The sequence below is a fragment of the Prionailurus bengalensis genome, chromosome E2, assembly GCF_016509475.1.
Source record: "Prionailurus bengalensis isolate Pbe53 chromosome E2, Fcat_Pben_1.1_paternal_pri, whole genome shotgun sequence".
NCBI lineage: Eukaryota > Metazoa > Chordata > Mammalia > Carnivora > Felidae > Prionailurus > Prionailurus bengalensis.
The window spans coordinates 49,386,684-49,401,440 of record NC_057352.1 but is presented as its reverse complement, the minus strand read 5'-3'; the positions used below and the strand labels follow the sequence as shown (position 1 = coordinate 49,401,440).

Below are 14,757 nucleotides of genomic sequence, written 5' to 3'. Positions count from 1 at the left end.
GGACACTGTCCCAGCCAGGGCACGGCCATCATTTGCTAATCCACAGCCCTGGAATGTCTGTGGGCCAATCGGCGGGGGCTCCCAGGGCTCCCCAAGGGCTCCAATAATCCTGCAATGATTAGCAGGGGCCACAGGGTCAGTGCACACTGCTGGGTTGGTTGTTATGGGCAGGGCTGCTGGCCAGGCCAGTGGCTGGAGGGGGGTGGAGCCCTGGGATTGGAGCTGGCTTTCTCTCATGCCAGGGCCGACGGGAGGCTTTTGGGATACACCGATTACTCACCAGCCTCCCCCTTTTGTCTGCCAGTACAGCCTGACCCCTTGAGATTGTGAACACTCTATCTAGCCTGGGAAGCGGGCTGGACGGCTGAGCCAGGCCACATCCAGAGTGGCCCATGCTGTGGCCAGAGCCCTCCACCAGGCTGGGGGGCCGCTGGCCTGGCCTCCTGCCCATACTTCTGGCTCTCCTTGGCATGGCCCAGACAGAGGTGGAGGTGCTGCTGCCGCAGGAGGAACACACTCCAGCGCCTAGAGGTAAGGGGCCCCCGGGTGAGGAAAGAGGTGGAGCCGCTGTGAGCTCTGCAGAGGGGCGCTCCGGGGCTGCTGGAAGCCAGTTCCCAGGCCTGAGCCCTGGGCAGGCTAGCTGTGGTTTAAAGAGTCCCCTTGGGTAGTCCAAGGGCCCAAGATGGTTGGGGGGTGGGGGCTGGGGAGCAGGAAGAATGAAGGGGAGTGGGCCCAGGCTGGGGGGTCCAGGAGGAAGACCAGCCAAGGGGCCCCAGGGCTGACTCCTCCACACACCCAGCCCCTGGCCCTCACCCCTCCTGTTACCCTCACCCCAGCCCTCAGCCCAAGGGTGCCTGGGCACCTGCCTCTCTCCCAGCCCCACACCTGTCTCCCATCCCTCTGCACGAGCCCTCCCGTATGCCCACCATCCTCCCCAGCCCCTCCTGCTCTTGTTTCCTAAGGGCAGGGCTGCACTCTAATCTTGCCACGGTGACCCCCACCCCATCACCCAGGGGGCCTGACCTTGTCTCCCACCCCCAGCTCTGAGCAGTAAGGAGACGTTCCTGCTCCTGTCCCTCCACAACCGCCTGCGCAGCCGGGTGCACCCTCCTGCAGCCAACATGCAGAGAATGGTGAGGACCCCCAAGAGGGTGGCTGGAGGGGCAAACGTGAAGAGGGCTCAGGAGGCCAGACTGGTACCAGGCGCCCATCCACCTGAGCAGGGCAGGGGGGTAGCCAGTCACCTGGCCCACTGAGGGGACCATGCCTGGTTGCAGGGGCTCCGCAGCTGCCTGCTTCCCAGAAGGGCAGTTCTTTGGCCTTTCCTCACATCCCATCCCGTTGCCCGGGAGACCAGAAGACAAGGAAGGAGTGCTCCACAAAGAAGTCCCAGCAGGATCAGAGGGGCAGAGGACTGGGAGGGAGCAGCACCCCGCTTGAGGGAGGGGGCTTGAATGTGACCAGGGCCCAGTGCTTCTTCATGGTTTGTCTGGATGACTAAGTGGGGCCCCTGTGAGCTCCCTCCTCATTCACTGGGGGCTGGGTAGCATGGGAGGATTTCCCACCACACCAACTGGGACCACCGGGCGGGCGGGGACCATCTGGGGCCCAGGAACGCAAGCCCGGCCCATGTTAACAGGCCCGGGAGTGAGAGCAGGATCGTGTGGGGGTGGGCAGGGTTCCCCATGGCTGCCTCCCATAAACTCCTCCAGGCTGGCTCAGTGGTGGTGACCTTGAGAGCTCCCGGGTCAGTTTCCCAGGAGGTGGGGGTGGGGCGAGCCGGTGGGAAGGGGTCGTTTCTCCCCCCTTCCCTGCTCCGCAGCAGCTCTGCCCCTCCTCAGGCGCAGGTCCTGGCCCCCACTGCCCACTCTCCTTGCTCCCAGCTCAAGCGCCTGGCATGGGGGCGTCCCGATCACCTGGTCAGCAGTTTCTATAGTTTTCATGCCCCTTTGACCAAAGTCTTAGAAAAAGAGCATTTCATAAAAGATGAGAATGGAGCCCCACCACTCAGCCTCCCTCACCTCTGCAGCCCTCTAGGGCTTTCCCCCAGTGGAGGCTGAGGCTCTGGGGAAGTTGCAATCCCCATGACAATCTTACCCCACAGGTACCTTACTGTCCTCATGTTGAGTCTCGTGGAGATTAGGGGACTGCTAATGGGGTGGCTGGGTTGGGCCAGGGCATGGTTATGGGGTGACCCGTGTCGTCTTCATTGCTGAACCCCTCATTTAAAACTTTTTAGGTTTATTTTGAGAACGAGAGAGCCAGAGTGTGAGCAGGGGAGGGTCAGAGAGAGAGAGAGAGAGAGAGAGAGAGAGAGAGAGAGAATCCCAAGCAGGTTCTGTACTGTCAGCACAGAGCAAAGCGGGGCTAGAACTCGTGAACCATGAGTTCATGACCTGAGCCAAAATCAAGAGTCGGATGCTTAACCGACTGAGCCACCCAGGTGCCTCAATGAGCCCCTTGTTTAAGAGGACAGAGGACTACTGGGTGGCAGTGGGGGTATGAGGGGAAGTCTGTTGGTTTGTGGGTGGGGAGAAAAGATTGGGGCCGCTCCAGAGGACAGTGCTGGCTGGGGCCAGAGCCCTGAGGCCAGGAGCCTCTCTTGTCTTGCTTCCCTGTTGGCACCCCAACGCACTCCAAGGCCAGGGTTAGAGAACGGGACAAAGCAGCATGGCTGCTGAGGCCTTTTGCATCAAAGAAAAGTCAAGTGGGAGCAACTGAACCTTTCTACCAATGGCCAAGACCAGTTGTACCTAATGGCAAACACAAAACCAGTTTGCAAGGCTTGGGCACTGCCCAGGGCTCGCATTACCAGACAGGAAAAAATACCAGAGAAGCCCATCCCATCACCCGGCTAACACTACTCCCTCAGGAACACCCATCACCCCCCTTCCTGGGGTGGTGCCCAAGGCAGGGCCTAAGGGCACCCACACAGGAGTCAGAAGGATGGGAGCTCTCAGGCCTGGGTAGAGCCAGGCTCTGGGTCAGGTGTCCAAACATCGCTGGTACTTTTACAAACATATCCTGGAGAGTTCCTTGCTCTCCAAGGTCCAGACTGACCTCCCCTGGCTCCGGGCAGGGGGGGGGGGGGGGAAGTGGGTGAAAGAAGCTTGGAGGGGTCAGGTGGCCAAGCAGGAATCCCCGTTCAGTGCTCTCTGCCTGAGCCTACACCCTGTGGGGAGGTTGAATCACTAAGGCCTGGCCCAAAGGTCCCTGCTGACGTCTCTGTTTGCGCCGCCCCCAGGACTGGAGCGAGAGCCTGGCCCGATGGGCTCAGGCCAAGGCGGCTCTCTGTGGTGCCCCAGCCCCGAAGTCTGCATCGGCACCTCGAGCCACGCAGCAAGTGGGCTGGAACGTGCAGCTGCTGCCCGTGGGTTCAGCATCTTTCGTCCACGTGGTGGGCCTGTGGTTCGCAGAGGGGCAGCGGTACAGCTACACAGCAGCCGAGTGTGCCCCCAATGCCACCTGCACCCACTACACTCAGGTGAGGCTGTGCGCCTGGCTCCAAGGCCCCTGGGCCACTGGGGGCAGCTCAGAAGGGCTACCGTTCGTCCTGAAATTGGTGGTCACTTTCCACCCGAGTTGTATAGTTTTACTTTTTCAGCTTTAAATATGAAATATTTCAAACATCAAATAATGGACTCCCTTTTACCCATTACCCAGATTTAGAAAATGTTTAACTATGGTTGTTTCTCATCTCTGAAGAAAAAAACAACAGAACTGAAGCCCTACTCCTGCTCTTTCCTCTGTCCTTCCCCAGAGGTGGGTGACCTTCCTGAGATCCAGGTGGATCCGTCCCAAGCACATTTCCTTTGTTTTATTTTATGTACCTGGCATTGTTTAGGCGCTAGGGTGCAGCACTGAAAAACACAGGCAAAGCCAAAGCATTTTTAATACTTTTACTGCATGTCTAAGTGTTTTCATACCTTTACAGCTTTTGCAAGTGGGTTGTGTGTTATTAAGTCCCGTATGAGCGCTCTGTGTGTGTGTTTTGTTTACCACCCCAGACCATGTTTCTAAGATTTACTTCCATTGACCCAGATACACATGGGTGGTTCACTATGAATAACCTGCAATTTATAGGCATCTAGGTTATTTCTACTTTTTTACTATTAAAAGTCATTCCGGGGGCACCTGGATGGCTCAGTTGGTTGAGCGCCTGACTCTTGATTCTGGCTCAGGTCATGATCTCAGTTCGTGAGTTCAAGCCCTATGTCAAATGCACTGTCAGCACGGAGCCTGCTTGGGATTCTCTCTCTCTGCCCATCCCCTGCTTGTGTTCTCTCTCTCAAAACAAATAAACACAAACTTTAAAAAAATTAAAAAAAAATAAAAGTACTTCCACAATGCACAAAGCCTACTTCAGCTCCTTTCGTGCATATGTGTCCAGAGTTTCTCTAGGATGCATTTAGAAGGTGAATGGCCAGGTCATAGCATAGCATGCAACTACGACCTTATGAGTTATTGCCAAAGTGGCCATGCCAACTGTACTCCTATCTACAAGTCAGTTCTCGCTTCCCCAGTATTGCCAGGCTCCTCGATTTTGACCAACTCGAGGCTGTGAAATGCTTCCTCACTTGATTTTTAATTGGAAATTGAGCATATTACCTGCTTTGTTAATTACCTGTTCAAATGTCTTGCCCATTTTTATAACACGGTGCATCTTTTTCTTACTAATTTTCAAGCATCTTTTCTACATTCTTTATGCTTTCTGTTGGTCATACGGATATACATTTTTTCCTAGCATAGGGCTTATATTTTTCTTTGTGTATCTTATATTTTATATGAAAGACCTTTTAGATTTTAGTATTAATCCATTTTCTCAGTTTAATGTATAGTTCATCTGTTTGTAGTATCATGTTTAAGAAATCCTTTTCCACTCTGACATCAGAAATATCTTTTCTTCCAAAGCTTTCCTTTTTCATATTGATGTCATTATGCCTCCTGGAATTTTTCATGCAGGTGTGGTATAGGATCTCATTTTATTGTCTTTCCAAATAAGCATCCTCTACTGAGTATTGAATCCTTCCCTGCTGATTGATAATGCCACCTCAGTCATATACCAAGCTCACATCAGCCCGTAAGTCTTTTGCTGAGTTATTGGTCCTATTCTGTTGTTTTGTTGTTGTTTATCCCCACACAAATCATATTTTAATTATGGCTTTATAGAAAAGTTTTGAAAGGAAAATTCTCCATCTACACACTATATGCTATAACAGTTATGCAAATGCTAAAATACTGATGTATTAGTAAACAGTAGCTGCCCCAAGTTCCCAGAATGCACCTGGCCTAGCCTCTTCCCTGAGACCCCTAGAATCTGTCCCATGATCTAGAGGCAAAGAATGAATTCCTGGCACAGTATTGGGTCCCAGGATCCTCCTTCAGCCCAGTGTCTGTTCTGATTGGCAAGTACCCATGCCTACTGGTTGTTAAATATTTTGAATATTTGCCAACTTGGCATGTCATGTAATGTGAAATAATGTAATGCAGTGTGTGTGTGTTGTTGTTGTTACTGTTGTTGTTTTTTAAATATGTATGTATGTATTTTTGAGAGAGAAAGAGTGAGCAAAGGAAGGGCAGAAAGAGAGGGAGACAGAGAATCCCAAGCAGGCTCCACACTGTGAGCACAGAGCCTGATGGGGGCTCAAATCCATGAACCATGAGATCATGACCTGAGCCAAAATCAGCAGTTAGATCCTTAACTGACTGAGCCCCCCCCCCCAGGTGCCCCTGTTGTTTTTAATTCATTGCTAGATCTGCTTTGCTAATTATTATTTGATATTGAAATTGACCTCTGATTTCCTTTTCTCATACTGCCCTTACTTGGGTTAGAGCAATGCTACCCTGACCTCATAAAATGAATTGCAAATTTTGCCTCATTTTCTCTTTCCTGGAATAGTTCCTATAATATTTGCTGTAACTCTCCTGTAAAACTATTTGGACCTTGTTCTGTTTTGGGGCTGTTTTGTGTGTATATGCGTTGTAAGTGTGGATTTATAACTGCTGATTCAACTTTTAGAAATGGTCAGAGACCATTTCAGATTTTCTCCTTCTTCTTGAGATAGTTTTGCCGAGTTCTGTTTTCTAGAAAATTGTCCATTTTATGTTTTCCAATTTATTGGTCAGAATTGTTCAGTATTTAACAGAGATTTAAAACTAGAATTAGACAGGGATTTTAAAAAGATTTACTGTGTCTGTAGCTAGGTCCTTTCAAACTTTTCAGCTTTATCTCTGCCTTCTCTCTCATTCTTTACCAGTCTTGCCAGAGCTGTGTCTATTTGAACAAATGATCTTTTTTTGATTTTTAGCCTCTTTTTTCTTTTTTTTTTTTTAATTTCTGCTCTTATTTTTATTATTTGCTTTTTAAGAGTTTAAAAAATTTTTTTAGTAATCTCTACACCCAACATGGGGCTCAAACTCACAACCCCAAGATCAAGAGTCCTTTGCTCTTCTGACTGAGCCAGCCAGGTGCCCCTATTATTTACTTTCTCCTACTTTATTCAGTTTATTATTCTTTTTTTTAAAATATTTTTTAATGTTTATTTTTTTCTGAGAGCAAGCAAGAGGGGAGAGGTAGAGGGACATAGAGAATCCTAAGCAGGCTCCACACTGTCAGCACAGAGCCCAACGCCAGGCTCACACTCACAAGCCGTGAGATCATGACCTGAGCCGAAGTTGGATGCTTGACTGACTGAGCCACCCAGGCAGCCCTATTGTTTTTTATATTCTTGATTAATTTTTAAGTCTTTCCATTTCTGCTAAATTCATTTAAAGCTATGAATTTCCCTCTAAACTTCATTAGCTGTATCCCGTGAATTTTGCTGTTCAGTGATTTTTCATTTCTACATGTTTCCTATTTTCCATCATGATATCTTTGATTTCGAAGTGTATGCTTAAATTTTCTATGTTTTCTCCTTTCCCTTACTTCTAAGCTATTTACTCGATATTTTATTGCATTGTATTTATAGAATGCAGCCCATAGGCTATTGTTCCTTTGGTCTTTGTTGAATCTTGCTTTGTGGTTTAGGGAGGGGGGGTCAATGTTTGCAAAAGCTCCGTGCATCCCTAAAGAGAATGTACGTTCTCTAATTATTGGGTACATATATATGACTACATGTCTGTGTCTCCCTATTTCACAGTTGTCATTTTAAATGCTGCAGGAGTTGAACTATTCCTGCGCTGTTTCCAAGTTATCGCTGATTTCAAGATTTTAAATCTAAGTTTGGAGTACTATCCGAGACCTACACCTACCAGCTTTTGCCGTATGATACACTACCCACAAGTTTAGCATCCTGTGATTCTGCAGGTTGACAATCTGAGCTGGGCCCAGTGGGGAAGTTCTTCTGGCCTTGGTGGGGCCCACGTGCAAGGGCAATCACTTGGCTGATTTTCTGGGAGCTGGCTGTCTAGAGTGGCCTCAGCTGGCTCACCTCTGCCTGTGGGGTCTCCTGAGGCCTAGGTTCAAAACTGGCTCAAAATCACTTCTGCATTCCGTTGGCCCACGCAAGCCACAGGGCCAGCCAGAGACAAGCTGGAAAAGAGAGTCCTCCTCATGATGCAAAAGAGCACATTTAAGCGTGAGCTGTAGGAAGGAGTGAAGGGTTGTAGCCATCTGTGCAATCGGTCACAAGACCTTTGATGTCCAAGACTTCTTTTTTTTTGAGAGAGAGAGAGAGAGAGAGAGAGAGAGAGAGACAGAGTGCAAGTGGAGGAGGGACAGAGAGAGGGGGAGAGAGAGAATCCCAAGTAGGCTTTGTGCTGCTGTCAGCCCACATCCCAGGCGGGACCCCGTCTCGCATACCCATGAGATCGTGACCTGAGCCAAGATCGAGTTGGACCCCTAACAACTGAGTCACCCAGAAGCCCTGTCCAAGACTTTCTTTTGCCACTTCCACCCACCCACGATTCTCTCCTTTCTTCAGGTATCTGCTGACTGAAACCCCTCCACTCCCCCCACCCAGACAGCCTTCCTAGGCTATTCCCACCTGTCCTCATAACCCTGCCCAGCCCAGCTGCCACTGCTGAGGCCCCGGGAGGTGATGGAGTTGTCTTTCTGTCTGGTTTGTGGCAGAGGCTGCATCTCCCCTCCCCAGACAGGCATCGTCAGTGCCGTTGGCCCCCAGAAGACTGGGGGGGGGGGGCGTGATGATGGTCTGAGCCATTATGTCTCCTGCAGCTCGTGTGGGCCACCTCGAGCCAACTTGGCTGCGGGCGGCAGCCCTGCTCTGGGGCCCAGGCGAAGATTGAAGCCTTCGTCTGCGCCTATTCTCCCGGGTAAGCGCCCACCGCTGCGTTGTGGGGTGGAGGGTACGTCCTCCCAGGGTAAAACGCTCACCCACCCGCTCACAAGGCCTTTGCCCCTTGGTCTGCACCCTCACAGAAAGAAGGAAAGGGAGAGGGTGTGGAAGTGGGCAGCACTCACGAGCCCGGCCAGGCAGAATGTGGCTTCCCAGATGCCCGTCCTTGGAGGCACTGTTCCGCTGTGCCCGGTTGAAGTATGGAGCATTAGCATTAGTTCGGAGGCCATTTTTTTCCTTTCCTAGGACACCTCCCTGTCACCTCCCTGTTCCCTGACTCCCTGGCCGGGCCAGAAGGAGCTGAAGGGACCGAGGCCCTTTCCCCAGGCCAGGCCCTTGTAGCCCTCTCTGGTGCTTACTCTCACAGAGGCAACTGGGAGCTAAACGGGAAGACAATCGCCCCCTATAAGAAGGGCTCCTGGTGCTCTCTCTGCACGGCCAGCGTCTCAGGCTGCTTCAAAGCCTGGGACCACGCAGGGGGGCTCTGTGGTAAGTGCCCCGCCCCGCCCGCCTCCTGCTGGGTCAGTGGTACAAGAGAGCTTGATGTGGTGATCCTCGTGGAGGGTGGCAGCGTCCTGTAGGACTGTCCTCCAAGCCGTGGCCCTTAGCACCCGGGAGGCACCTGGCTGGGCTGCCTGAAGGAGGTTCCCTCTCAGAGCTCCAACCTCGCCTGACCAGAGGTCCCCAGGAACCCATGTCGCATGAGCTGCCGGAACCACGGACGTCTCAACATCAGCACCTGCCACTGCCATTGTCCCCCTGGCTACACAGGCAGATACTGCCAAGGTGAGGGGCACGTGGAGCTCCAGATCACCCAGGGAGTGAAGTCTGGGCCCAGGGCACATGCAGGCAGCCTCAGGGGGTGGGGGGACACACGGTGTTGCGTGGGTGTCCAGGGGCCGTGTTGCACTCACTCAAAGTGTTTGGAGAGAGTCTTGAGGGAGTTGGTGGGTGCTGACCAGGTACTTGCTGACCCGGTCACTGCATATAGTCATTCAACAAACAGCCTGAGCACCGCCGGCCAGACCCTGAGGTTTGTAGGGGATTCAGAGTAGATTCCGACCTGGCCCTTAGGCCGTGGATGGTAGCAGGAGGACATTATCAGGATCTAGAAATAGACTCTCCTCCCAGTGTCCCCCTCCCAGCTCGGTGACCATGGGCAGGTCCCCCTCCCAAACCCCAATTTGCTTCTCTCTACAATGGAGATCAAACCAAGAGTAGCAGCAGTCGAAGCCGGGACGGGTTCCGTCCCTGAGGGGCGTGCTGGCCGCAGGTGGCCATTCCCCACACTCCGAGGCCTGGGAGAGGCAGCGTGGGGTCCCGGGGCTGCGGGCTGAGCTCTGTTCCTCCCCGCCTGCCCTGGCAGTGCGGTGCAGCGTGGAGTGCGTTCATGGCCGGTTTCGGGACGAGGAGTGTTCCTGCGTCTGTGACGTCGGCTATGGGGGAGCCCAGTGTGCCAGTAAGTCCTGCCCCCAAGGTCCCCCGATGAGCCAGGCCACACCCCAGGGACCCCCTCAGCAGCAGAGCGTTGGAGCCAGCTCGGACCGCCTCCCAGGAGTCTCCTGTGCACATCTCTTCCCAACTCCCTGCTCGGTGACATCACATTGGTACCTTGAAATTGTCCCTGGTGGGGGTATTTGCACCGCACAGATTGGCAAATTCTATGTATCTTTTTTTTGTCTTTGAAAGCAAGCCGACTGTTACACATTCACCAGCACAACACTGACTCCCAACCACTCTCCGGCTTGGAGAGGGTGGCCAGAGGAAGGGGAAGGGACTTCTTGAGCTTGGCGCCCCGGCAGGGAGCGAGGCGTAATGAGTCTGAGGTCCCCACGCACACAGTCAGGCCCCCCTGTCCCCAGCCAAGGTGCGCTTCCCCTTCCACACTTGTGACCTGAGGATCGACGGAGACTGCTTCATGGTGTCCTCAGAGGCAGACACCTACTATGGAGCCAAGATGAAATGCCAGGTGATGGTTGACCCCTGCCTTCCCAGGGACCCCCAGGGTCTCCAGTAAGGGTCTCAGTGGAGGGAGCTGGGACTGAGAAGTGGCTCCTTTGACTTCTTCTGACCTGACTCTGGTCATTAGTGTAAAGCAGGGTTACTCAGAGGCCCATGGGAGCCAGGAGGTCACCTAATGAGCTGAGGGACCCAGGGGTGAGCCCTTGCCCAACCCCCACCTCAGGAGCCGTCCTGATTCAGTCCTAGCTACTGGCTGTCACATAGGTGTAGGAGTCCACAGAGGTCAGAACTTGGGATTTTTCAAGAGCACCAGCAATTCAGATTTTCATGGGCATCGCTAGATTTATTAATGTTGGCAACCAATTCAAACGTATTAAAGACACCGAACAGATGAAACAAAACCTTCCCGAGGTCAGGGCCCTGCCAGTCTGGGCCCCTGTGCACAGAGAGAGGAGATGCAGGCAGGGGAGAGGAAGGGGGACCCCTACTCGAAGAAGCAGGAGGCTGTGGGGCAGGGGAGAAGATGTCCCTGGCCACTTCAGGGTGTCGGGATGGGTAGGAAGGGCCGGCCTGAGCTCTGGGGCCCTGCCAGTGTGACGTGTAGTGGGGGTTACAGGGAAAGGGCGGGGTGCTAGCCCAGATTGAGAGCCAGAAAGTTCAGGACATCCTCGCCTTCTACCTGGGCCACCTGGAGACCACCAACGAGGTGACCGACAGCGACTTTGAGACCAGAAACTTCTGGATCGGTGAGTGCCTGGCTGGTTGGGGGTGCAGGAATCTGGGCTGCAAAACCTCCCCCAGCAGATGGTTAAGGGTGTGATGAGGGCCGAGGACCCGGAACGGGGCTGGCGACCTCCTTCCCTGTGGGGAGCACTGACAAGAGGGAGGGGGAGAGCCCCTGGGGGCCGAAAGAGCTGGGAAGGTGATTAAGGACAGGCATTAGGCAGCAGGCTCCAAGCTCGGGGGCGCTCCTCTCAGGGAGCCTGGGCTCTAGTGGGGCCCAGGGCTGGTGGGCCAACCTCAGCTGCTGGGGCCCAGGGCTCACCTACAAGACCACTAAGGACTCCTTCCGCTGGACCACCGGGGAGCACCAGTCATTCACCAGTTTCGCCTTTGGGCAGCCTGACAACCAGGGGTGAGTCTGGAGTGCCCTCCCTCCTCTGGGCTCCCTCTCTCACGCGGGACGGCTTGCTGAGCCCTCAGATGCCACTGAATAACCTCCACCCGGCTTGCTGCCTGGCTGAGCCCTGTGAGGGCCTGGGCCTTACCCGGGGCCCAGAAAGTCTGGGTACAGCTGATGTGAGCCACAGCCCAGCATCTCGGGGCTTACATAAAGGAGAGGGAGCTCTAGAAGGCTCCATCCATCCATCCATCCATCCATCCATCCATCCATCCATCCCCACTGTTCCCTCAGCTGTCCTCCCAGCCCTCCATTATCTCCACCTGTCCCCCACCACCACGCTCCTCTGCCTACATCAACACCCTGATTCTGGGGTCTTTAGCAATCCACCCATTTGCATCCAGTCCTGCACACGCCCATCCCCCAGCCAGCCTGTACAGAGGGTCTTCTGCTTAGGCGGCCCTGCCCCGGTCATCAGAGCCCAGGAATGCCCAGGGCAAGCGGGGGGCAGGGTAGAGGAAGTCAGGCTGTGTGGACTAAGGGCTCCAAAAATCTGGCCCATGTCCTTCGACCTCATTGATGGCAGCCGGGCCCATGCCCCTGCTCTGTCACCTAGAGGACACTGTTCCGGTTGGGTTCTCAGGCACACCCTCTCCCTGCTGGGAGGAAGGACATGGGCCTGACTGTTCCAGGTCCTACCTTCACCCCCACCGGCTGGCATGGCTGAGTGCTGGCACTGGGCAGGGGGAGTTGCTGCCCAGGTAGGGGGTTTGCCGAGACCTCCCAGCTTCCCTGAGAAGAGCTACAGAGGCCTGAGTGGCAGACATGGGAGCCTGGGGGTGGGTCTTGCTCCCAGAAGCCCCTTATGTGGGCTGGAGGCACCTAGGCTTCTTAGACGCAGGTGGCCTGCTGGAGTGGAAGATTTTTTTTTAACGTTTATTTATTTATTCTGAGAGAGGAGAGAGCGAGCGCATGCTCATGAGCAGGACAGGGGAGGGGCAGAGAGAGAGGGAGAGAGAGAGAATCCCAAGCAGGCTCTGCACGGTCAGTGAGGAGCCCGACACGGGGTTCGATCCCACGATCCACCAGATCATGACCTGAGCTGAAACCAAGAATCGGACACTTAACTGAGCCACCCAGGCGCCCCTGGAGGAAGATTTAATCCTGCCCCAGGCTCCTAATTTTGTCCGTCCACCCTGAGCACCTGACATCTTGGCCTGGCAGGTTTGGCAACTGCGTGGAGCTGCAGGCATCAGCCGCCTTCAACTGGAATGACCAACGTTGTAAAACCCGGAACCGTTACATCTGCCAGTTTGGTAAGGGCCCTCTCACACCTCCCCTTTCCGGGTCCCTGTCCTCTGAAGTCCCTGCTGGTCCGCTGCAGGCACTAGGATAGCCAGGTCACAGGCCCAGAGAGAGTCTGAGCGTGCAGAGCCGCCGGGGATGTCCCGCTCGGGGCGTTGTCGTACCTGCGGGCCCCTGAAGCCCAGAGAGGAAGAAGGGCCCGGTTTAGCTCGTCTGCACAGCAGCAGGACTGGAATACAGCCTGGCCAAGGATCTCTCCAAGGTCCCTTTCCTCCTGTCACTAAAGCTGCTGCCTGGGGACCTGTTGGTTTCACTGGTGTTCCTGATTCCCTAGGGCCCAGTGAACGACAGTGGGGAACAGGGGTGAAACCTGGCCCAGAACCGGCCCCCAGCAACACCTGCTGGAAAGGTCTGGAGCTCCATCTGGGCACGATAACCATTTCAGGGCCAGCTACAGGAAGGTCCCCATCCGAGGACTGCCTGGGCTGCCACTGACCCTCGCTCGGTTCGGCTTCCTTTCCAGCGGAGGAGCACATGTCCCGGTGGGCCGTGGGACCCTGAGACTCAGCCAGGCCTCTCCCCTGCCAGCCTCCCGAGGCACAGCCCTGTGTGCCCATCTGCACACCTGCCTGGAACAAGGGCCAGGCCAGGGCTGCAAGCCCAACATCCACAGAGGTCGCAGACCCTGTGGAAAGTGAGGCAGGGGGCACAAGTCAGACCCAGAGAGGGCTGGGGCCCCTCAGCCTGCTTTCATTGGGAAGATGGGTGTCAGGCGCCCCGGGCCGGCAGTCAGAAGAGACCACTCTCCTCGGTGTGTTGCCGGACCCTGTGGGGCAGATGGGGGCTCCTCACTGCCCAGGGTGCACCCCACAAAGGATTAAACTAAGTTATGAATCACTTGTGCCTGCTTGTTTTGAAGGGGAATCTAGCCGAGTCAGGATGATCCTGGGAATACCAGAGGGTGCCTGAGGCTTTCCTGCTGGTTGCCCACCCCCGACCCCAGTCCCTTCCCTGCTCACCCAGATGACCCAGACCACCCTCTGGAAGTTTTGTGGTGTTAGCCCCTGAGTGATGCACAGATTTGGAAGCCTTGTTTGCATCCCTGACTTCCTGTTCCAGCTCCCCCTCACCACTGCCTCTGTCGGCTTTGCGCTTCTGCCCACACCCTCTCCCTGTATTCACTGTGCCCGCCCCTACATGTTCCCGCTTTCTTTGTGATTATCGGAACTGGGTGGGTTATGGCCCCGTCGCCCTCCTCTCCCTTCAGTGGTGAGAGCGGCTGTGGGGGCAGGTGAAGACTGGCAGGTGCCATCATTAGCGTCCAGAATGCACCCCTACCCAGTTGCACGCTGTTATGTGTGAACATTGAGTTGCTTTGCTGGTTGGAGGTGGGAGTGTGGCCCGGGGTCATGAACGGAGAGAAGTGTAGCAGCCACAGTTTCTATTGTGGTTGTAAGCAATAGAAACATAGAAACAGTTGTGACTTAATCACGGCAGAAAAGGAACTTATCAAAAAGACAATGATTGGGGTGTCTGGGTGGCTCAGCCGGTTGAGCGTCCAACTTCGGCTCAGCTCATGATCTCACGGCTTGTGGGTTCGAGCCCCACGTGGGTCCCTGTGCTGCCAGCTCAGAGCCTGGAGGCTGCTTCGGATTCTGTGTCTCCCTCTCTGCCCCTCCCCTGCTCACGCTCTCTCTCTCTCTCTCAAAAATAAATAAACATGAAAAAAAGTTGTTTTTTTTTTTTTAAAGACAATGATTTACAAACAGGAAAAGGACATGAATAGACAGTTCCCCAGAGGAGCTATACAAGTGACCAACAAACACAACATCACTAGTCATTAGGAAATTCACAGCAAAACCACACTGAGATACCACTTCACACCCATTACGATAGTTATCAAAGAAACAGATGATAACCGGGGTGCCTGGGTGGCTCAGTCGGTTAAGCGTCCGACTTCGGCTTAGGTCATGATCTCACAGTTCGTGAGTTTGAGCCCCACATCTGGCTCTGTGCTGATAGCTCAGAGCCCGGAGCCTGCTTCAAATTCTAGGTCTCCCTCTCTCTCTGCTC

General features: G+C 54.2%; 1 protein-coding gene across 3 annotated transcripts; it reads left to right on the top strand.

Moving 5' to 3' along the window:
• Window positions 1–217: 217 nt before the first annotated feature.
• Window positions 218–13,581, top strand: LOC122494457 (C-type lectin domain family 18 member A-like). 3 transcript variants are annotated; one of them, XM_043599666.1, is made up of 12 exons: window positions 222–531; window positions 1,042–1,133; window positions 3,245–3,484; window positions 8,177–8,274; window positions 8,665–8,786; window positions 8,976–9,083; window positions 9,664–9,756; window positions 10,160–10,266; window positions 10,876–11,005; window positions 11,298–11,394; window positions 12,604–12,695; window positions 13,208–13,369. In XM_043599666.1, the coding sequence occupies exons 1-12, from the start codon at window positions 393–395 to the stop codon at window positions 13,243–13,245; spliced, it is 1,356 nt and encodes a 451-aa protein (XP_043455601.1). In that variant the 5' UTR covers window positions 222–392; the 3' UTR covers window positions 13,246–13,369. The 3 variants fall into 3 exon arrangements, with proteins under 3 accessions (XP_043455599.1, XP_043455601.1, XP_043455600.1); XM_043599664.1 differs by lacking the exon at window positions 11,298–11,394 and having other exon boundaries at window positions 218–531; window positions 13,208–13,581; XM_043599665.1 differs by lacking the exon at window positions 11,298–11,394 and having other exon boundaries at window positions 419–531; window positions 1,014–1,133; window positions 13,208–13,581.
• The last annotated feature ends 1,176 nt before the right edge of the window (window positions 13,582–14,757 follow it).

Coding starts and splice junctions, on each gene's coding strand:
- LOC122494457 (XM_043599664.1), top strand. CDS start 393: ATGCTGTGGCCAGAGCCCTCCACCAGGCTGGGGGGCCGCTGGCCTGGC. Junction 532..1,041: donor ACACACTCCAGCGCCTAGAG/GTAAGGGGCCCC, acceptor TCCCACCCCCAG/CTCTGAGCAGTAAGGAGACG. Junction 1,134..3,244: donor CAGCCAACATGCAGAGAATG/GTGAGGACCCCC, acceptor CGCCGCCCCCAG/GACTGGAGCGAGAGCCTGGC.